The sequence below is a fragment of the Geotrypetes seraphini genome, chromosome 8, assembly GCF_902459505.1.
Source record: "Geotrypetes seraphini chromosome 8, aGeoSer1.1, whole genome shotgun sequence".
Classification (NCBI taxonomy): Eukaryota; Metazoa; Chordata; class Amphibia; order Gymnophiona; family Dermophiidae; genus Geotrypetes; species Geotrypetes seraphini.
Window position 1 is genome coordinate 95,668,561 of NC_047091.1, and position 24,416 is coordinate 95,692,976.

General features: G+C 43.0%; 1 protein-coding gene across 2 annotated transcripts in view; it reads right to left on the reverse strand.

Moving 5' to 3' along the window:
* Positions 1-15,130: 15,130 nt before the first annotated feature.
* Positions 15,131-24,416, reverse strand: part of CALR3 (calreticulin 3) — a 151,985-nt gene continuing 142,699 nt past the window's right edge. For both annotated transcript variants that reach the window (XM_033956499.1, XM_033956498.1), the window contains 2 exons: positions 18,516-18,608; positions 15,131-15,621 (listed from right to left, as the gene is read on the reverse strand). In XM_033956499.1, the coding sequence (XP_033812390.1) occupies positions 15,418-15,621; positions 18,516-18,608 (297 nt within the window). In that variant the 3' untranslated portion in view covers positions 15,131-15,417. The remainder of the gene's footprint in view (positions 15,622-18,515; positions 18,609-24,416) is intronic.

The following is a 24,416-nucleotide window of genomic DNA, read 5'->3' on the forward strand; positions in this document are numbered from 1 at the left end:
CCTTCTAAAAGTGAGCTGGAAGGTATCTTTCTGATTCACTCTGACAAGTTTTTATTATTTTGGGGGTTTATCCGATTTTGAGGTTTATGGTGTTCTAGAGGTCCCCAGTGGCAACTCTATATGGAAAAAGACGCAGACATTTTGACGAGCTGTTTGCTGCTGGCAGGGCAACCATAAAGGAACCTGTCTAGCTAGCCTTCACTAACAGTAAAGGAGCTGTGGATCATAACCCTGGGAGCAAGGCTCACCCCTGATTTATCAGGCACTTGAATGTAGGCTATTTAGCCCCGCAGTGATCCGGGAGGCTTTGACAGGTACCAGCTGCATTTTCCTCCCCCCCCCCCCCCCACACCCATTGCACTGTGTGGGTTTGTGGGGTCTGAGGCCTCAGTCTGGAATCAGCAAAACTGGCAGCCTAAAGATTGAAGGGCCCTGGACTGAGAAGTTATTTGTTTGAGGCAAGAGTCTTCCCCACTATCCAGCTGCAGTGAGAGCTGAAGCAGGATATAGCACTAGTACAGCACAGCACAGCACAGATTGTGGGAAAATCAGGGGGGGGGTCTCTAAAAGTCATTTTGGAGGTTTTTAGGACCAGATATAGCAGGAGTGTCAAAGTCCCTCCTCGAGGGCCGCAATCCAGTCGGGTTTTCAGGATTTCCCCAATGAATATGCATGAGATCTATTTGCATGTATTTCATTGTATGCTAATAGAGCTCATGCATATTCATTGGGGAAAACCTGACTGGATTGCGGCCCTCGAGGAGGGACTTTTACACCCCTGAGATATAGGGTCTCCTATCTCCAAACACTGGCAATAATGTCTCTTGTTCCTCAAAAAAGTCGAGGAACAAGAGACATTATTAACAATGTTAGATGGATATTGGAAAAGAACAAAGAATACCAAAAGCCCCTATACTTTTGCTTCATCGACTACAGCAAAGCTTTTGACTCTATGGATCACGATAAACAATGGTTAACTCTAGCACAAATTAGAATACCCAAACACATAACTCAGCTGATAAAGAGCCTCTGTGAAAATCAAGAAGCTGCAGTGAGAACTGAACATGGCAACACTGATTGGTTTCCAATAAAACATGGTGTCAGGCAAGAATACATCTTGTCACCTGATGATGCGGTATACAAACCTAAGGATTAGATTAGATTAGATCTATTCAACCTTGGTTTCAAAGTTAGTGGCCAAAATATAAACAACCTGTGCTATGTAGGTGATACAAAGCTCATTACTAGCAGCAAAGAAGACATATTGTATCTACTGAGAAAAGTCAAAGCCAAAAATCATAAAATGGGATTAGAACTGAACATACACAAGACAAATATCATGAACACTGAAAATGAATATTTTGAACTTGAAGGTGATAGAATAGAAATTGTACAGGATTTCAATATCCTGGGCTCGTTTATAAACAAAGAAGGAACTAGCAGGGAAGAAATACTCCACAGAATAGTACTTGGTTGTTCTTCAATGAAGGCTCTTGACAAAGTATTAAAAGACAAGGAAATAACACTCCAAATTGTGATATGCAGGCTATGCCAGCTAGGGTTGATCCTAGCCCTAAGCCAGTGGCTAGAACATATGACCCTCTGTCTCAGCAGTTTAAACCTCAAGGTGGTTCTTTTCCTGACATTTTTTCCAATTCCAGCAGAGGGAGCAGGGGAGTAGAATTACAGGTTTCCCCTCCCCCTTTCCTGCCCAAGGCTTCCAACCGGAAATGTGTTCCAGCTGGGGAGGTTGGGCGGGGCTGTAAACTCCTGAACCTAAAGTCTGAACAGGTAGTAAGGGGGGAGGAGGGTTGTAGGAGAGGAAACCAGTCCCAGGAACAGTTCCCTCTGGCTAGCTCAGGACTAGGAGCTCTGCAGAACCCTGAATGGCCTGAAGGCATGGAGCTTGGAGAAGCCGATGCGGTGCTGTCTCCCAGTTGCTCTGAGGATCCCCAGGCTATGGAATTGGGAGTGGAACCAATCCTGGAAGGACAACCGATGGACATAACCGTTGCCAAAGCAGTTCCCGGTGGACCTGACTAAGAGGTACAGCTATTTCAATGAACTTTGGGATACTGAATTGTTTTGGAACTTTCTGGCTTTTTGTTTGTTTTGCCAGTGTGGTGGGGGGAATTTTGCCCCACGTTTGAGGTGGGTTTGAGGGCTCTTTAATGTGGCATATATCAGCACGTGGAGCACACCACCTGGCCAGCCTTACTACCGGCTGACATAGTGCAGTGTTGAGACACTGCTCCTTTTGGGACATATTTGGTGTTCTAAAGAAAAGCAAAAAGACTGTTTGTATTTTTCTGCGTAGTGCAGCCAAGGACTTTAGAGTTAAGACTCCTGAGTGCAGAGTCTTCCCTTTTCCTTTCTTTTGGAGCTGTTTGGATTTATGATTTTTTGGCAATATGTGACTATAACATTATGCTGTTTTCTTTCTTGTTTGGAAAGCTTCTTGATTTATCTGAAGGATTCAGAACCAAGTGTGTTGGCCCTTGCCTATAGTGGAACTTAATAAATCCAGTCCGGATTTTCATTTTGGCTCCTCTGGTTCTTTTTGGTGTGTTGGGGAAATCCTGAATACGTATATCCTGACATTCCTTGTGTATCCTACCTTAGGCCACAAGAGCATAATTATCGTCCCTGCATTCCTGGGCCTCCTGCCTAAGGGTGCGGACGACAACTTGGTATCAGGAGTGGGATCTTTACTGCCTCCTACTGGACATATTGGTGAACTTTGGCTGTTGGAAAAAAAAAAAAAAACGTTTTTGAATTTTTTTTTTTTTTTTTTTGTTAGTTTGTTTTGTTGTTCCTGCATTAAAAGTTGTTTATTCAAGAGGACTCTTCGGGTGGCTGCTGGAAGGGACGAGTCTTCCGGGTCGGAGAGCCGGGCACCCAGAAGGAAGCCGTCGGAGGACGCAGCTGTGGGGACCGGAACTTACCTGTGCTGGACCTGTTCTGGAAGGGGGCCGACAAAGGAACAGACCCGAAGTCCGGAGGAACAAGCCGTGCGGAGAACGACTGGAGGCCAAGGAGGCCTAACAACCAAAGGCGCAGACTCACCCAAACTGCGGGTAAGAGTACCTAAGCTCAAGGGTGAGGGGGAACTGCAATATTGGCCAGTCTGTTCTGGGGGTTCCGCACTTGGGTTTCTTTTCTTTGTGCTTCTTTTTCAGCCTCCCGATGGATCTGCAACAACTATTCACCCTCTTGGCTTCGGAGAGGCAGAAGCAAACGGAAGATTTAAAAGTCGTGTTGCAAAGCAACGAAGACCTCTGGCGGACGAGCCAAGCCGAGACTGGACGGCGACATGAGGAATTGGTCAAGTCTATGGAGGACCAAACAAGGACCATGGCACAGCTATTCCAGGGAGTTATTGGAGGGACTGCAGCGGGAGCACCCGCGACTATGGGAGCTTCGATGGCAGCGCAAGGCCTCCACTCCATGCAAGTATGTAAAATGGGGCCTACAGATGCTCCCGATGATTTTTTACATGCATTTGAACGAATGGCTGTGGCAGCAGGCTGGCCGGAGCACCAATGGGCTACGAGGCTGATACCATGCCTGGCTGGTGCAGCCTTGGCTGCCTATCAGACTCTTAGTCCTGAGCTGGCCAGTAACTATAGAGCCATAAAAAATCATGTGTTGGATTACCTAGGCTTTACCCGGGAACACTATCGCCAACAATTTAGGGGTTCCATAATGGGAGAAAAAGAGAGGCCCAAGGCTCTTTTTCATAGGTTGCGGAAATTAGCTGAGAGGTGGCTACAACCCTGTCTCGGGGACGCCCAGGCCTTACTAACAGAAATTCTGCATGAGCAGTTCCTTGAGGCGGTACCTAAGGGTTTAAAGGCCTGGATCCAGAGACAGGGCCAGCGATCGTTGTCTCAGGTAATTGACCTAGCTGAGGCTTCTTTGGATTCCCTACACACCTCTATACCTGGGGGAGAGGCCCAGGGAAGCAGGGGACCACGTAGGGGCCAGGGAGAGCAAGGGAGGCCTCTAAATAAAGCCTGGGAAAGTAGCCCGATGTCCCTGGGGAAGGTACCTGATACTCCAATGCCCGGGAAGAGTCCCATCACCTGTTTTAGGTGTGGGAAGGCTGGGCATATGCAAAAACAATGCCGAGTCAAGTTAACCCTTACTACCTCCTGTAGGGAGAATAAAGCTTCTCGGGGACCTTATGAATTGGAGGTACAAGTAAATGCTCAGAAGATTAAGGCGTTATTGGATACCGGGGCAGAACAATCCATTATGTCCCGGAATTGCTGGGATCAAGCCCGGAGAAGGGGTCCCTTCAGCAAGATCCCGGGGAAAGCGATGGTGGTGTGTGTCCATGGGGGGAAAAGATCCTATCCGCAGTACCTCATCCCTATAAAGTACGAAGGGGAGGTAAAAGCACTGAAAATAGCAGTTATCCCGAAAACACCCGTCCCCTTGATTTTAGGGCGGGACTGGTCCGCGCTAACAGAATCCCTAGCGCCAAAAAAAGATGTGAGTGGCCCAAGGAGGAGAGAGAGGCATACTCTGATGGCCAGGGATGACACGCAGGGGAAGTCTGGGGAGTATAGGTCCCGTAGACGGTATTTTTCCCGGAGAGAGAGGACTCAGGGTCGCTGGCGTCCAACGATCAGGTGGGCACCCTTGTCTGAACACGCCCTAGCCCCTACCTTTGCATATGAGAAGGCGGCAGGGTGTGATGTCTATGCCGCCCAGGATGCCGTGGTGGAGGCTAAAGGAAGGGTGTTGATACCTACAGATATCCAGGTATCCCCGCCACCAGGATCGTATTTAAGAGTAGCCCCACGATCCGGGTTAGCCGCCCAACACGGTATTGATATCGGGGCGGGGGTAATTGACCCTGACTATCGGGGCAATGTCCTCATCTTAATGATGAACCATGCCAAGGAAGAATTCCAGGTGAAGAAAGGTGACTGTATTGCCCAACTAATATGCGAACGAATCTGGCACCCTAGGTTAGAACAGTGGAAGCAGTTGGCCCACACTGATAGGGGGGTCAAAGGCTTTGGTTCCTCGGGGAGCCCTTCTGAGGGAGAGATCAACACCCCTACTGTGGATATACTCCCGGGCAGCTGGGACGCGGTGGCAGAATTCGGGAAAACGGTAGAACAGCAGTTCGGCAAACTACATCAAGAATTGGCCCAGAGGCAGGTAGACCAGCAGCAACAGTGGGAGAAAGTGGTCCAAGGAATACACGGTAGTTTAGGCACCAGATTGAAGGAGACAGTGGGTCAAACTGACCAGGTGCTTAGGGCCACCCTAGAGGAAAACCTACAACAATATCAGAAGGACTTACAGGCATTAAGATCTAGTACCGAGAGCCTTAGAGAACAGATAGGACATCTCGAGGCCCATGTGGAAGAACAACCGGACCACATAGCAGAAGTAAAAAACATCGCGTGTGCTGTTAGTGAGGTACGGGAAGAGGTAAGGAAGGTACAGATTCAGGTGGAGCTTATAGGCGGGAATGACCTGAAAGAAATGTGTGAGTTGATGGCGGGGTTTGATACCCGCCTAGGTACCTTAGAAGAAGAGTATCCTCCAGGGAGGTCACTGACCGCGGATCTGTCTCAGTCGCAAGAATTAATTTGGGATGGAGACTTTTATACTGCGGGCCCCATTAAACCGTCCCCTAGGAGGGGAGGTAGACATAAAAAACATTAGTGCAAACGTTCTCGCACGAATTGGAGAGAAAGTGACACTCAGGCATAGGCCCTCCCCTAGCAGGCATTTAAGGGGGGGGGTATGTGATATGCAGGCTATGCCAGCTAGGGTTGATCCTAGCCCTAAGCCAGTGGCTAGAACATATGACCCTCTGTCTCAGCAGTTTAAACCTCAAGGTGGTTCTTTTCCTGACATTTTTTCCAATTCCAGCAGAGGGAGCAGGGGAGTAGAATTACAGGTTTCCCCTCCCCCTTTCCTGCCCAAGGCTTCCAACCGGAAATGTGTTCCAGCTGGGGAGGTTGGGCGGGGCTGTAAACTCCTGAACCTAAAGTCTGAACAGGTAGTAAGGGGGGAGGAGGGTTGTAGGAGAGGAAACCAGTCCCAGGAACAGTTCCCTCTGGCTAGCTCAGGACTAGGAGCTCTGCAGAACCCTGAATGGCCTGAAGGCATGGAGCTTGGAGAAGCCGATGCGGTGCTGTCTCCCAGTTGCTCTGAGGATCCCCAGGCTATGGAATTGGGAGTGGAACCAATCCTGGAAGGACAACCGATGGACATAACCGTTGCCAAAGCAGTTCCCGGTGGACCTGACTAAGAGGTACAGCTATTTCAATGAACTTTGGGATACTGAATTGTTTTGGAACTTTCTGGCTTTTTGTTTGTTTTGCCAGTGTGGTGGGGGGAATTTTGCCCCACGTTTGAGGTGGGTTTGAGGGCTCTTTAATGTGGCATATATCAGCACGTGGAGCACACCACCTGGCCAGCCTTACTACCGGCTGACATAGTGCAGTGTTGAGACACTGCTCCTTTTGGGACATATTTGGTGTTCTAAAGAAAAGCAAAAAGACTGTTTGTATTTTTCTGCGTAGTGCAGCCAAGGACTTTAGAGTTAAGACTCCTGAGTGCAGAGTCTTCCCTTTTCCTTTCTTTTGGAGCTGTTTGGATTTATGATTTTTTGGCAATATGTGACTATAACATTATGCTGTTTTCTTTCTTGTTTGGAAAGCTTCTTGATTTATCTGAAGGATTCAGAACCAAGTGTGTTGGCCCTTGCCTATAGTGGAACTTAATAAATCCAGTCCGGATTTTCATTTTGGCTCCTCTGGTTCTTTTTGGTGTGTTGGGGAAATCCTGAATACGTATATCCTGACATTCCTTGTGTATCCTACCTTAGGCCACAAGAGCATAATTATCGTCCCTGCATTCCTGGGCCTCCTGCCTAAGGGTGCGGACGACAAAATGAAGATCAAACTTGTCCATGCACTCATTTTCTCAGTGGTCAAATATGGATGTGAAAGCTGAACACTACGTAAACAAAACAGAACATAAGTGTAAGCAATTAGACATTTGTTCTCGATACTTGGTCCGTTATCATAAAGAAGGTGAAAAATTTCGGCAGCAGATGCCATGTGTGACTGAACCATTCTGTTAGCTTGATTTTTCTACGTAGCATTCTGTAATAATTTGACTTCAGTTTTCTCAATAGGGGTCTTGTGGATCCTTGCTTTGTATTATTTGTGATTTATAAAATTACAATTGTACAGAATACTGTTTCTTTTTATACCTTAATAAAATAAGTTCAATATAAAATTATAACTATTTGAAGATTGTACGGATGAGATCAGATTGTTTGCAAGGACGGATCAGGGATGGGGATCGAGCTCAGGGGGATGGAGACTGAGCTTGCATGGACGGGTCAGGGACCAAGCTTACGGGGATATGGACAAATTTTTTCCCTGCGTCATTTTCTAATTAGTAGGTTTTCTATAAAGGTTGCTGTAGAAAGACCCTCTTCTCAAAAATAATTTTAATATCCAAAAAGGGGATACATGCTATATCAAAACAGATCTGGAATTTTAAATTTTGGTCAAAACCATAAAGACAGAAATAAAAAGCTTCAAGTTCTGTTTGAGTACTTCTCCAAATCAAAAGGATGTCATCAGTATAGTTATGTCTTCACAACTGTAACAAATTTTAATTGGGAGCAAACCTACAAAATTAAAGTTTCCTTAAAAAAAATCACATTAACCCCCCCCCCCCCTTTTTAAACTGCGATAGTGGGTTTTAGTGCAGGGAGCTGCACTGAGTGCTATGCGCTGCTCCCAACGCTCATAGGAACTCTATTAACATCGGGAGCAGTGTGCAGCATTCAGCGCAGCTCCCTGCGCTAAAAACCGCTATCACAGTTTAGTAAAAGGGGGATAAGTTTTCTATATTTGCAACAATGTAAGAGAGAGTAGGGGGGCTGATATTTATCAGTTTAAAACATGAGCTCAAAGCTCAAGGCACAGACCTTTATTTATTTATTATTTTCACATCAAAGAATATAAAAACTTTGACAAAGGAAATAAATTTAAATGGTTTACATATACAATACTCAAAAGAAAGAAAGGGAAAACTTTTTTTTGGAAGGCAAGGCAGCCATAAGAACTCCAGAATTATCCAAGACACCCGCTACTCAGGCTGTTTAATTAATCCAAAAGATCTCTGTATTTCCTGGTTGCACAATCTTTATTTTCAATTTCCCTTGACTGAGTTTGGTTTTTCTCCCGAATTGTGGACTATGTTTATGATATAATTAGTTGAGAACGAGAAAATGCAGGGATATAAAAAAAAGAAGAGAAAACTTGTCTTTATAAAAAAAAAAAACCTAAGCAAAAGAGTAGAACTTATCTTAAATATATGTAGGGAGTCTTTCTGTTCCTGCTTCACGGAGCCTCTTCATGCTAAGCACGATAGTTTTCTGTACTCCAGAAAAGCATAGTTCATTTGGGCAGTTGTCCTGCTCTCTATGCTTGTTAAGTCTTTGATGCTGGTTTTTATATTGTTATAAATATATGTCACACCCTCAGCAAGAAAGGAAAAGAATAAAATATACACTAGTTGCTATATATATAATTCTAAGCTGAAGTGTGTTCCCTCATTTTGTGTGGTTATTTAATACAAGACGCCACTTTAGGAGAAAAAGTAGTATATTTCAGAATACACTGCACAAACTCAGCCGTTGTATCCTCAGATTTAGTTAGTAAAATTATCTGAGATCTCTGGGTGGCTTGCTGCAGGATGTGTCTTACTATGAGTAGGGCTATAAATTTATATGTCAACTTTATGTGGCACCCTTGTGTGCATATTGGGCTACAATCTCCTGGGGGCATGTTCCAAATGTACAAAGCCTAAGGCTATGTTCTGGATTTGTTCTTTCGTATACAATTTTTGGACCAAGGTATTTACTCAAGTAGAGTGTATGTAGCAGACGATGTGGCATCAGAACACAGGGGTTACCTGTGGGCTTTTCGACATACACAGGGGTACCACAGGGGTTAAAGATATTTCTTAGGAAGGCTTTGCTATTCGGGATGTGATATTAACTAAGGCCCTGATTCTGTAAATAGCGTCGTTATCAGCAGCCATCTAAAAAACAGCCGCAAATCATATGTCAATCATGCAACAGCACCGTTTGAAAAATTGTGGCTATGTGAAAGGTAGGCACTGGAAATGTAAGCCATGGTTTTAAAGGCCTACATTTCCGGTGCCTACCTTTCACAAGAATCGTGCCTACAAAGGCACCTAACAATGCCTAATGCCTCTTCCGGCATTAACCATGCCTACAGTGGTGTTAGGCATCATAAGGCGCCTCTGTAGGTGGGATAATGATGGCCTTTTTGGAGGTGCCCTTAGGCACCTCTGTTTTTTAAATAATTTTTTTTAATTGGTTTTTAATCGGTGCAGCCAATTAGTGCAGATTAAACCAATTATAACCAATTAAGTTAGGCGGCAGTAGAGTGCCTACCGCTGCCAAACTTTAGGTGCATTTTTAAAATTAGGCCCCAAATGGCTAGCACTGGATCCTCCCATGCCCTGTCAGTGGCGCTCTAGTATGTTTCAACTATTGATGATGGAATGTATGGGATTGATTGACTGGGATACAAAACAAGGTTGATTATTGACCAATATTTGGGAGCCATTCTGGTCAACATTATCTCACAAAGCTCATAGTAGAATCTTAAATGGTGGATATTGATGATGTAAGTTATACTTGTCTCACCATGTAGCTTGTTCACAGAAAGGGAGAGGATGGGTGGGGAGGTATGTCATATTTCAGTATTGCCTACTGTTTTGTGTGTCCTTTTTAGCAGAAAACCTGAAAATATTTATACAAAGTTATTCAAGAAGTCAAATATTCACAAATTGTTTGAAGAAACACCTGAAAGAGACTTATCTTTGTTGCTTTAAGGCTGATGTTTGTAGAGAACGTAGATAAGTTTGTACTATACATTGTACAAGGAATCATTGTTTAGCTTTCATGAAATAGCACAGTTACTTACCGTAACAGGTGTTATCCAGGCACAGCAGGCAGATATTATCACTGATGGGTGATGGCACCGACGGAGCCCCGGTACGGATACTTCAAGAACTTGAAAATAATTCTTGATGCCCGCACCGTGCATGCACGAGTGCCTTCCCACCCGATGTAGGCGCGCGGTCCCTCAGTTAAGATAAGCCAGCTAAGAAGCCAACCCGGGGAGTTGGGTGGGTTGTGAGAATATCTGCCCGCTGTCCCTGGATAACACCTTTTACGGTAAGTAACTGTGCTTTATCCCAGGACAAGCAGGCAGCATATTCTCACTGATGGGTGTCCTCCAAGCTAACAGAGATGGGATGGTGGGAGAGTTGGCCAAAGAAATACAATTGGAAAACATAATGGCCAAAGTGCCCATCCTGTCTGGAGAAAACAGATAAGAGTGAGAAGTGAAGAAATGAACTGAGGACCAGGTGGCAGCTGTACAGAGTTCCTCAGTAATGTAACCATAAGGAAAACAACAAAAGCTGCCAGAACTCGAACTTAGGGACTGGGACACGATATCCCCGTGCCAGGCCAGTCTGAGTAAAGAAGAACGAGAGAGAGGCAATCAGCCAAGCAAAAATTATTCCCATGAATATAGGATATCCAAACTGAGTTGAATCAAAAGAAAAAGTTGGAAGAAAATCACTGCGGTTCCAACCTGCGTAACAAGGAGGACAACCCTCCTCTCTCCCCCCCCCCCCCCCGCAAGACTGATAAGGATGAAGCTGCTAGCAGGGCATGAAACTCAACAGATCCCCCTGGAAGAGGTGAGAAACATTAGGAAAAACCATCTTCCAGGTAATAAACTCAAGTGGAGCTGACGCCATTGTTACAAATGGTAGCATCAACAACCAGGAAAGAACCACAGGAATAGTCCAGACGACAGAAGAAGGAATGAGGTGTGGTTACACACATGAAAAGACCCCTGTCATGAGCCTGGGAACCAGAGAGGAAATCAGAAAGAGGTTGCTCCTTGACAGATCAAAGGAAAAAATGCAATAGCATGAAAAAATAACACCGGTTAGGAAGGTGGAAACAGGCAGAGAAAAAGACACCAGGAAAGAAAACAAAACCACTTTTGATATCAACAAGAACGAGTGGCTGATGTCCTGGCAGAAATCAACACAACAAACGGGCTGAGAAAGATGTAAATGAAACGGACGCAGCCCCCCCAAAAAACTAATGAAGAAAGGGCTCCTAAAATTTGAGTGGACAAAGACGGGAGAACCCATGTTGACTGGGTCACCATGTAATATAGTGGTAACAGCTCTCGTGAGCTTGATGAAAAAGTTCAACAGGAGAAGAAGCAAAGGGAATACATATGAAAATATGCTCGCCCAATCCAGGAGAAAAATAACCATTGCCAGACGAAGAAAAATCCTTGAGTAAAAGGATTAAAGAATCCTGCTGAAATGGGCTGCTAGAAAAATCAGCTCCCTATGAATAGCAGCAAGGGCAGATGGCCAATCGTCTCCAAGATCACAAAAACAGGAGAGAGCCCAAGACTCCTTACTCAATTACATGTAGTGTAAAACCCCTGAATTGACTATGCAAGGAAGGAGGACTTGAGGCCAAAGTAGATGATGAAAATCATGAGGTCCTAAAAAAATATCATTAGAAAAAATTAGGAAACAAATGGGAAAAATCTGATGCCTGGCAGTCGAAAGACCCTGAGGCTGTAGAATGCCCAATGAACCCCCCAGGCAGAAATTAGATGCAGCAAGCATGAAGACCATGCAAGAAGGCAACAAAAAGAAAAGGGAACCTCCGTAGAGATTAGAGGAGATCAAAGATATACAAGCTTTGAGACAAGCCCTCGCCTGGTACCACTGGAAAACAAAAGACCACTAAGGAGTACAAGAATGTAGTCCGACCCGTGGTATAACAGAAACAGGAGAATGCCTGTTGTTCAAAAGAAACAACATGTGTAAGATTGAAAACAATCTGGGAAAAGAAACACTCTCAGAAGAGTGGAGTCAAGAAGTACCCAAAGAAACACAGACATGAATATGGGTACGGAAAATGAAAAGCTGAAGAAAAATGAGATGAGTGATGAAGAAGCATCTAAACCATCTCTCAGGGAAAAAACAACTGGGGAAAAAAATCGGATGTTCAAAAAATGGAAAGACAAGAAGGCCTGTAATCGAATAGATGTGGCCAGCACAATCAGACACCCTCCTGAATAAGCTGGGAGGAAAAACCCCAAAACTGGGAAGGGGAACAGTTGAAAAATACAGCTCGAAAGCCGTATGAATTGGAGCCTGTAGCAGCTGCCCGAAAAAGCAGGCAGCAGAGCCATGAGGTCTGAAATCCAGAAAAAACAGAGTCATCCAGTGGCCTTGACAAGTAAGAGAAAGACTAGTAAGCGGAGAGCACCCTTCGATGGGTATTAGGAGGAGAAAACAAGGAGGACTGCCTAAGATCCCACGCAGACACTCAAAAGAAAACCAGAGTCTGACAGCAGGGTGAAAAAATGAAATGAATAAAGCCTCCACATGAAGAAAACTCAGAGAGCCTAGGCTCGTAGGAGTACATGAAGAATGATAAGACAGCCGCCGTGAAAGTGAAAACTGCTACACAGATGCGGCCAGAGAAAGTTACCAAGTCCATAATGTAGAGGAAACATGTTCCAGCACAACCCCAGGAACACCTCCCGAAATCAGACATATGCAAGAACCTGACTTGGTGAGTAATGATTAAAACACACATTCAGACGCAGACCAGATCCGCAAAAAACAGATCTGCAAAAACAGGGACTGAAAGTGAAAAATGGCTACATGGGATGTGTACACAATTGCATGCCAAGGAAAACCATACAGGCACTAGAGAAATCTAGGAAGCCCATTTGGCTAACCAGTCCCTAGCCTTGGCCACTCTGCCCAGAAAGACAGAGGCCTACACACTAGCCGGGAAGAGGAACTCCACCAGGAGGGAAACAAAGACACATGTGAACTGCTTTTTAGGGCGTGACAAAAAGATCCCAATAGAGATCAAGGAAGGAAAGCAAACCACCCTTGAGGAGATAAGTACAAGGAAGGCAAAGAGATTCCGTAGGGATAGAAATGATTGTACAAAGTCAACTCCCAAAGAAATGCATTTACAGAAAGTTCCCTAATGGGTCTGTAAAAAATGATATGTCATGCAATTATGAAGACTTTGCGAACCCTACTCAAGGTAAAAAAGCACATGTGATGAAGAAGCACCCACCACTTCAGAGAACCTCTCAACCAGTCAGCTTGATGACTGCAAAGCCTTCCCATACCGGTGTCACGGGAAAGGAGTCGGGAAAAGCAGAGAAGACTCAAGTGAAAATGTCCCTGGAATCAAGAAACTCAACCGGGCAGGACTAGAAGAGATAGTGTCAATAGAGCTGACCACCCAAACAACTGAAATCACAGTTGAACATGTCGATATCGACAAGAAAGTCTGACATCGACCTGGATGTCGATATGGACTTCGACAATGATCAGAAATGACAACATTAATATGACATCGATAAAGAAATCGACATCGAGCAGGGAGATCGACACCAATTAGAAACGTCGACATCACCGACGTGAAAATATGCCAAAGCCGATCAAAATCATGGCATGAAAGAAACACTGTTAAAAATGAAGAACCGGTACCAAAAGATACAACACCCGGTACCAAGGTGCAACACTCCCTAGAAGACAAAAACTCGGTATCAAGGCACACAGCACCACCGGAGCAGACAGGAAAGGACACCGGTACTGTTGGTCCATGACCAGTACCGATGGTGTCATTCCCAAGCAGAGAGAAAAGGACACAGGTACTGTTGGTCCATGACCGGTACCGAGGGTCGTGCCCCAGTAAAGAGAAAAAGATGCCGAATAGAAGAAAAGAAAAGAACACCAGTACCCTTGGTCCATGACCGGTACCATAGGTGTGGCTCCAGAATAGAAGAAAAGAAAAGGACATTGGTACCCTTGGTTCACGAGCGGTACCATCGGTGTCGCTCCATGCTTCGAAGATGAACATGCCCATATCAAGACAGTCATTGACGTCGAAGCGGAGCCAGAGACGGGCTGAAAAAGGTCGGCAGGACTGGACTCACTGCTATAATGACCAAGGTTGGCAGGATTAGACTCACTGCTAAAATGGCCTGAAGCCTAAAGGAGAAAACCAACTTACCAAAGGAGAAGCATCACAGGCAGTGCGGACTGAAGAAGCGGTGCCGGAAGCACACTAGGTACCGGATCACTGGTGTCAACTGGTGCTGGATTCCTGGCATCGTCGAAGGGAAACTGCTTCTGGAGAATACACATGAAAATGTGCTGAAGAGGGAAAAAGCAAAGGAAGAAAAACCCGGCAAGGCCGAGGTCCCGAGATTGCTAAAACAGAAGGATGTCGGTTAAGACAAGTACCACGACAAAAAAAACCGTGTGGAGGAAAAATGGGCAGGAAAAACGAGCCCGGGACAAGAGCCATGCAGAGGGGAGCAAACAAAATGGCGATCCATAAGGCCCCATTAGGCCAAACCGACAACGGTAAAGAGAAAAAATAAAGTATAATTAGAACCTATCAACGAAAGAAAAGAAGAAACTGACAAAAAGTCAGTAAACTACGAAATAAAAAATTTTCAACAGCCGTTGAAACGCGACTTCTTAGCTCCGCGGAAAAGAAGAAACTGAGGGATCGCGCACCTACGTCGGGCGGGAAGGCACTCGCGCATGCGTGGTGCAGGCATCAATAACTTTTTTCAAGTTCTTGAAGTGTCCATACCGGGGCTCCGTTGGTGCCGACACCCATCAGTGAGAATATGCTGCCTGCTTGTCCTGGGATAAAGATTTTTACATGAAAGATGTTTAAAAAATAAGATTTAGGGACTCAAATTTTTACATTACCAAGAATTGGAGGAAAACTTTCACAGAACACATTGTTGTTGTCAATACAGAATAATGGAACATATCCATGTTTAATATTTGATTCTTCAGCAAGTTCTCTGGTTAAATTACCGTATTTTATAGAATTTCTTTCAAAAATATAAAAACAAGCATTATCTTAAACACAATAATTAATTTTATTGAAGTGAAAATGAATGAAACTCAAACCATATTTCTAGTATCTTGGATGGTTGCATCCTTATAAATTCATTAGCCTTAGAACAGTCTCATTTCTACTTTCTCATTCACTGGTTCTAATATGCCTATATTTTATTATTATATAAATAACATCATAAAAACATATACAGAAAAATATAGAGAATGTTTATTAAAATTTGCTGAATTGCTTTTCTTTAATGCATATATCAAAGTGATGTACAGAATGCCGCAATATGGCAAAATTTAATAAATCCATTAATTTCCCTCACAACAATACTGTAAACCTAACATTAATAATTTTCTTTTGTTTGAAATTCTGAGGCATTAAAGCTCAGTCTTTTTATGTCTTTTACTCTTAGCTCGATCCTCACCACTTTTACCCTTTCCAGGCCCCCCTTTATACTCTTTTTCTTTCTTTTCCTTTCTACTTTGCCACTGTTTTTGTTGCTCAGCCCTCTTCCTGTCTTCTCCCCTTATCTTCTGTTTTTGGCTTTCATTCATTTTCTCCTTCATTTTCTTTTCAGGATCCTAAAACATAAAAAATAGATTGCTTTATTGTCCATGTTTTCTGAGTATCGCTTAAGCAAAACTCTAGTTGTGCTAATTATGCAGAAAGAGGTAAACGATAGCTGAAGTGAAAGTTCCTTCACAATGCCCACCACTGCACTCAACGTGTTCTAGAGCAGAATACTTAGGAGTCAGTTTTCAAACTGGCTTGTAAGTTCACCGGAGAACAGTGTCAGGTTAGTTTAGGCTTGTCTATGTTGCCTTTATAAAATAGTTCAGTCCGTTAAATGCAAGAAATTATCTTACAAATGTGCCTCACTTCATTTTAAACTCCTTTATTCACAAATTTTTGTATTTCATAGATCCTCAGAGGGCCACCACACACTCAAATGCATTTCATAGTGTGGGCTTTATGCACCCTTTCGTCACTGGACCTGATTTTTTAGTTAAATGTAACATTTTAGTGTTATAACTAAAGTATAGGTATTCTAAAAGTACTTAGCTTTTAGTTGACGCTAGTCGGGAGGGTAGAAACATAAGTATCCAACATGTTTCGCCCGTCTGTCTCACAGGGCTTTATCAAGGCTCCCTCTCCCTAGAAAAGTTTACAAATAAATCAAATCATAAACAAGTATCCTAAGTATCTATACCTTTCCCGTATAACCTATATTTAACATTCCTGTTTGTCTTTAAAACAAGTGATTCCTTACCGTTCAGTAACAACTTACACCAACCACTGCGTCATTGACGAAATGGCGGTCACGTATTTAGTCAGCTGTTATATACGCTATCATCACGACGACGTCCCGTCTTCTAAGGGACGTCATAGTGTGACGTACAATTTACCTACTGGCTTATCCAAAGTGATTTTTAGTGATTTGTAAACTGGAAAATGACAATAATGAACCCCAGGATTATACTCATATTAGTGAAGCCCACTCCAATTCGTTATTTAATCCCTTAGGGGCCACCGTGTTCAGGCGGTAAATCCACCTCTGTTCAGAAAAATTTAACCTACCCTCCCAATCCCCCTCCAGTTCTTCATCATTCATGGACTCAATCACTCTCCATCGCAGCTGATTAATCTCATGACTCTTATCAAGCCAATGCTGTACTATAGGGGCCTGCAGCGTCCCAGTGTTAATACGAGATTTGTGTTCGTTGAGCCTTATGTTAATCGCTCGCTTAGTCCGGCCCACATACACCAAATCGCACGGGCATACTATAATATAAATCACTCTAGCAGTCCTACAGTTAGTGTTGGATCTAGCTGTTACTACATACCCTGATTGGGGGTCAATCCATTGCCTCCCTTCTAATGTGAAGTCACACCATTGACAGTGATGACATTTACTGTGTTCTGCTTGTTCTAGGGGACGTGCTATTTTTCTCAAGGCTTGTCCAATAGTCCTACCTCTCAGATAAGAAAAGAGGGGCTGTTCCGTGAATATCTCATGGAGGTTTAGTATATGCCAGTGTTGCTTGATGAGGGACGCCAGCACCCCTGAAGCTTTGGAGAAAGGGAGGACACAGATCATTCTACTTTCCTCCAAGGTGGTACAAGGTTTCTCCACTAATAATAACTCCCTTTGGGCATATCGTGCTCTCAGATAGGCTCGTTTGATGGACTTTTTAGGGTATCCTCTCTCCAAAAACCTATTACCCAGGTCCTTTGCTACTCTTTTAAATTCTTCTAAGGAGGAGCATACTCTCCGTACCCGTAGATACTGGCTAATGGGCAGGCTAAACTTCAGTTGGTAAGGGTGGTAACTATCGAAATGGAGCAGGGTGTTACGGGCCACCGGTTTCCTATACAAAGTTGTCTCTATCCTAAACTGGTCCTTACTTATCAGCATGTCTAAAAATTCAATCCGAGTGGTACTAAAATGAGGGACAAACTGAAGATTGGGATTAAGGGTGTTCATCCATGTACAAAATTCAACCAAACTGTCCTCAGTGCCCTCCCAGAGGAAGAAGATGTCATCTAAAAATCGTTTCCATAGGGGAATGTTCTTAAAGGGTTCAGGACGGGACGTCGTCGTGATGATAGCGTATATAACAGCTGACTAAATACGTGACCGCCATTTCGTCAATGACGCAGTGGTTGGTGTAAGTTGTTACTGAACGGTAAGGAATCACTTGTTTTAAAGACAAACAGGAATGTTAAATATAGGTTATACGGGAAAGGTATAGATACTTAGGATACTTGTTTATGATTTGATTTATTTGTAAACTTTTCTAGGGAGAGGGAGCCTTGATAAAGCCCTGTGAGACAGACGGGCGAAACATGTTGGATACTTATGTTTCTACCCTCCCGACTAGCGTCAACTAAAAGCTAAGTACTTTTAGAATACCTATACTTTAGTTATAACACTAAAATGTTACATTTAACTAAAAAATCAGGTCCAGTGACGAAAGGGTGCATAAAGCCCACACTATGAAATGCATTTGAGTGTGTGGTGGCCCTCTGAGGATCTATGAAATACAAAAATTTGTGAATAAAGGAGTTTAAAATGGAGTGAGGAACATTTGTAAGATAATTTCTTGCATTTAACGGACTGAATTATGCAATAGTCTCCATTTAAGTTAATCAAGTGCTGAGATTTTCATTGCCTTTATAAAATAGGCACCTATTTTATAAAGGCAACATAGACAAGCCTAAACTAACCTGACACTGTTCTCCGGTGAACTTACAAGACAGTTTTGAAAACTGACTCCTAAGTATTATGCTCTAGAACACATGTTGAGTGCAGAAGAAGCAGACCCCATAACTGGATTAAATGTCTGTTTACTCTAATGCTTGTAATCTTGTAAGCGTGACAGTTATCCTTGTTTTCTTATTCTGTTAATTTTATTGTATTTCTTTATTTGAAACTTCAATAAAACTTATTGAAAAAAAAAAAAAAATGCATTACCTTTGTTTTTCCCCAAGTAAGATTTCCAAATTCTTCTGCAAACCTTTCATCATCTGTGATCAGAAAATTGTCAAAAATTGTTCCAGATCTTACCTGTCAGTAATAAGAACATTAGAACATAAGAATAGCTATACTGGGCCAGACCAATGGTCCATCTAACCAGTTTCCAACAGTCTATCTAACCCAGTTTCCTGTTTCCAACAGTAGCCAATTCAGGTCACAGTACTGGGCAAAAACCCTAAAAGTAGCAACATTCCATGCTACCAATTCAGGGCAAGCAGTGGCTTTCCCCATGTTTGTCTCAATAGCTCACTATGGCCTTTTCTTCCAGGAACTTGTCCAAATTTTGCTTAAATCCAGCTACGCTAACCACTGTAACCACATCCTCTGGCAACGAGTTCAGGAGCTTAACTATTCTTTGAGTAAAAAAAATATTTCCTATTTGTTTTAAAAGTATTCCCATGTAATTTCATGGAGTGGGGAAAATTATGAGGTGTGGGGGCTCATTTTCAAAGCACTTAGACAGACAGATAGGTTTCTATGGTACTTTGGGTTCCTTTTACAAAGTCGCGCTAGGGCCTTAACGCGCGGAATAGCGTGCGCTAATTTGCCGCCTGTGCTAGCTGCTACCACCTCCTTTTGAGCAGGCGGTAGATTTTTAGCTAGCGCGCACTAATCTGGTGCGTGTGTTAAAACCGCTAGCGCGGCTTAGTAAAAGGAGCCCTTTGTGTGTCTAAGCGCTTTGAAATGAGCCCCATGATCTCTTTCATACTTTATAAATATTGACCACATTTTATATTTCATTCTGAAATAGTGTGTACTTTTATATTTTAACTTTTAAGTCATGAGGAACAATCAGAATTGTTCATCGTTACAACTACAGAACTTCAAGCAAGAAAACACTGAATAACATTTTGCTTTATATAAGGCATTTAGACAAGGCTGGCTGGTGCCCTGCCCCTCCCCCTCAATTATCTTTCATGCCCCAGGTCACCCCTGAGATTTACATAATTAGACTCAACAAGCATAATTATAACCTTAACTGGCTTATCCCCGATTTATCTGTCTCACCACTTCGTGTTCCCTGGAACCACTCGCACGCGTAATGCCAACCTGTTTACCTACCCTTCCCCAAAGGGATGCACCTACAAAAGATTCCTCAATAGAACTCTCTCATACCAAGCTGGCAGATGGACAAACTGCCTGACCACCCTCATCTCATCTGCCCCATCTTACTCATCCTTCAGGAAATCTCTCAAATCTTTCCTCTACGACAAATTTCTTGAACCTCCCTCATCACCAAATAATCAAATATTCCATCCTATAGCTGACACTGATTGTCTTCTTGACATTCACCACCCTGCATTGGTTTTGTACACTGCTTTGTTCTTTATAAGCCTCTCGCACTGCCTCTCCACTATATACATATCTCTGCTGTATATGTACAGTCTCCTGCATGGTAAATCTACACTGTTCTTTGCTGTATAAACACCTTTACTGAATATGTTCTTTGCTGTATAAACACCTTTACTGAATATGTACAGTTCTCATTGTATCTTCGCTGTAAATGTACAGTCTCTTACACTGTAAACCGCTTTGAACTGTTTGTGGTACTGTGGTATATAAAAATAAAGTTATTATTTTATTATTATTAACAAATAACAGATTGTATTTGTATGGAGGAGTTGGATAACTGGTTCACGTTAAGTGGACTGGTTTGGAATACCAATAAATCCACAACTTTATGTTTTTAGGATCCAGTTTGGGAGACTACATTCTTCAATTTAAAATGGGGAAGGGAAGTTGCAATTACACCAGGTATCTTATTAAAGGTATTAGGAATTGTTTGGGAGGATGATGGTATAGAGTTTCATCATATTTCTTCGGTTGTTAGGCAGATGCAAATGGTTAAGAAATTAAGATCTTTCCTAACCTCTAATTTGTTTAGGTTGGCAGTACAGGCTTTTATTGTTTTGTTCTTTGACAATTCCAATGATTTATATACGAGTCTACCCTGTACCCTGTTGAGAAGACTGCAGATAGCACAGAATACAGTAGCTAGGTTTTTGATGAAAAATAAGAAGGGAATAAAAGCACCCCCTCTATTGATAAAACTACATTGGTCGCCATATGGAAGTGGTGTTTATTTAAAAAGCAGTTACGTACTGTAACAGGTGTTATCCAGAGACAGCAGGCAGATATTCTCACTTGTGGGTGACGTCATCCATGGAGCCCCAGTACGAACAGCTTTAAAAGTGTATCGCCACTAAGAACTTAAGGAAGTTTGCGAACTGCCCATATTGCGCATGCGCGAATGCCTTCCCGCCCAACACAGGCTCGTAGTTCCTCAGTTCTATAAGCAAGCTAAGAAGCCAATCAGGGGAGGTGGGTGGGTTGTGAGAATATCTGTCTGCTGTCCCTGGATAACACCTGTTTCGGTAAATAACTGTGCTTTATCCCAGAACAAGCAGGCAGTATATTCTCACATGTGGGACTCCCTAACTTACTAGAATGGGATGAAGGAAATGTTGGCCATTAAGAAAATAAATTTTACAGTACTGCTTGGCTGTAGTGACCCTCCCTTCTGTAGCGAGATGTGAATATATGAACTGAGGACCAAGTAGCAGCTTTACATGTTTCATCAATAGGAGTTGAGCGTAGGAAAGCAAGAGAAGCTGCCACAGCTCAGATCTTGTGGGCTTTGATGCAACTTCCAGTTGCAGCCCAGCCTAAGCATAAGAGAAAAGGATACAAACTGCTAACCCTGTAGATATACGTAGTTCTCTTGGATATAGGACATCCCAACTTATTAGGATTGAAGTAGACAAAAAGTTGAGGAGATGCTTTATGTGGCTGAATTCTCTGTAAGTAGGAAGCCCAGGCTCGTTTGACACGAGAATACGAAGAGCTGTTTCTCCAGAATGAGAAAGAGTCTTGTGAAAGAACCCTGGAAGAATGGTAGATTGATTTAGATGACCTTCCTTGGCTACTTTTGGAAAGAACTTTAGATGGATGTGAAGAACAACTTTGTCATGATGAAACACTGAACGGTGGATCCACCACCAGTGCTTGAAGTTCTTCGAACAGAGGTAAAAAAGATGAGAAAAAACAAAACACTGTCCAAATGAGGTATTTCAGATAAGCCAAAGACATTGGTTCAAAAGAAGACTTCATAAGTCTAGAGAGAACAACATTGAGTTCCCAGACTACAGGAAGTGGTTTGACCTTGAAAAGGTCTGTTAATGAATCTGGACACAACAAGATGAGCAGTTAGAGATTTAACATCAACTGGGTTGTGAAAAGCATTGATTGCACTGAGATGAACTCAAATTGAAGTGGTCTTGAGGCCTAAATTGGATAAATGCAGAAGAAATCCAACACTGCAGATATAAAAGTGGATAAAGCATCATGACGATGAAAAGAACACTAAGTGGAAAGCTGTGTCCATTTCTGCTGGTAACACTGTTGCGTAGACTGTTTTCATAACGCTTCTAAGATACGTCTGACAGGATGAGAAAGATGAAACTTAGTCCATGTCAATCCAAGAGGTACCAAACTGTGAGGTGTAAAGCCTGAAGATATTCGTGACTGCATTAGAAGAGATGGAAAAGTCTGAAGAGGCATTGGTTCTTTGATACTGAGCTGAGGTAAAAGGGAGAACCAAGAATGCCTGGGTCACCGAGGGCCAACAAAATCATGTTGGCCAATTCCTGCTGGAACTTGACAAGCATCTCAAAGATGAGAGGGATTGGATGAAACACATAAAGAAACTTGCGTGTCCAATCCAGAAGAAACACATCCAATTCCAGGCATTGGGAAGAAACTGCCTGGAACAAAATTGAGGCATCTTATCAGTGTGTGGGGAAGCAAACAGGTGTATCTGAGGAGTCCCCCAAAGAGAGAATATGTGATGCAGAACTGCAGAGTTGAGCGCCCACTCGTATGGCTGAAGAAACCTGCTGAATCTGTCTGCAAGAGAATACTGCTTCTCTCTAATGTATACTGCTTTCAATCACCCAGTTCCAAGTCTTCTGGGCCTCCTGACAATGAAGGAGAGAACCCGTGCCTCCTTGTTTATGTAATACATTGCAACCTGACTGTCCATGAGGATTAGGAGGCTGTAGTTAGTCACAATGTGCTGAAAGTTTTGAGAGCATCATAGATCACTCTGAGTTCTAAAAGATCTAGATAGAAAAGTGGTTCTAGTAGACTAGCAACTTTGTCCAGATAAACCCCGCAAGCATAGGAGGACGAATGCGTGGTCAGAACCTTCAGACGTGGAGGTGTATGGAACAAAAAAAAACCCTGGAAAACAAGGAAGAGCTCATCCACCACTGCAGAGATTGTCAAAGTGTAATGTGTAATGGGTCGTGAGCTTGAGACCATTGACATGCAAGAGGCCATTGAGGAGTCTTGAGATGAAGTCTGGTAAATGGAGTAACATGCATCATGGAAGCCATGTGACCCAGGAGTACCATCAGATGTCTGGCCAAAACTGATGGGAGAAGATAAGTCTGCTGCGGAAGAAACACTCTGAAATAAAAGGAGTGTAGCAGAGCTCCGATAAATTGCAGATTTTAAGAAGATTGAAGTTGGGATTTGGAAAGAAAGATTTTGAATCCCCACTGTTGAAAGAAGAGAATTGTGAACTGAGTCACTATGAGAATCCATTGAGCAGCTGGATCATTGATGAGCCAATCGACCAGACAGGGAAAACCTGGAGACTCTGAGTCTGTAATGCTGCTGCCACTACAACCAGGCCCTTGATGAATTCTCTGAAAGAGGATGCAAGGCCAAAAGGCAGTACTCTATAATGATAATGGCGCTGTGCTATCTGAAATCTGAGTAATTTCCAGAAGGTCAGAAGCACTGGAATATGAAAAGAAACTTCTTTTCAGATCTAGGGAGCATAGCCAGTCGTTGCAATCTGAGAGGGAATATAAAGTTATAAGAGGCAACATATGAAACTGACATGAAACTGAAACTTTTTCCCTCAGAGGAAAATTGTTCAGGCTCCTGAGGTCTAAATTGACCCTAGACCTCCCTTCCCTTTTAGGATGAGGAAATACCGAAAGTAAAATCCCCGGTTCCTCTGCAGAAGGTGAAACTTTTCTTTGAGAAGAAGAAGAAGAGGTATCATCTCCTGAAGAAGAGACAACTTGCAAAGAGACTCTCTTGGAGGTCTGGAGTTTCATTATTTTTAATACATCGACCATCAACATGTATCTGGCCAGTTTACAAAGCTAAAAAAAAATAAAATAAAATAGTAATTGTATATATATGGGGAAGGAGTGAACATTAAAGAGACGATAAACAAGAACTTACATGAATTTGAGGGTAATAAGGGAAATACATTGTTAAAAACAAAATTTAAAAGAAAGGGAAGGGGGGATATGACATCAGGGATAGGGTCGCTTCGTAAAAGCGTTTGAGAAGATTTTACTGAGTTTGGGAAAGGAGGCATTTAGATGTTAAGATATGCATCTTGAAATAAGATTGTTTTTAGTTTGGTTTTGAATTTAACGAGAAGATTTTCATGACGGAGTTGAGGTGGCATGGCGTTCCATAAGGTTGGAGCAACTACAGAGAAGTTAATTTTCCTAGTGTAGTAGAATTCTTTGATGGAAGTAACAGGTTATTTTTTTTTAATGTAATGGCCTCCTCCTCTACAGCCACTCCCAAACCTCCGAGGTTTTGGAATCAAAAGAAGATGGAGTAGTAGTGGTGTGGTGAATGTTCATTAAGGAACAGGTGTAGGGAAAAAGACTTAAAGTAAATGGGTGATTTCTAAAAGGTACTATACAGACATTGATGGAACAGTGGAAGACAGGTTGCAAGAAAAAAACTTGGCTGATCCTGCTTCGAGGATAAAACAGTGGAAGGTTCTAAGTTGGTAGGAAT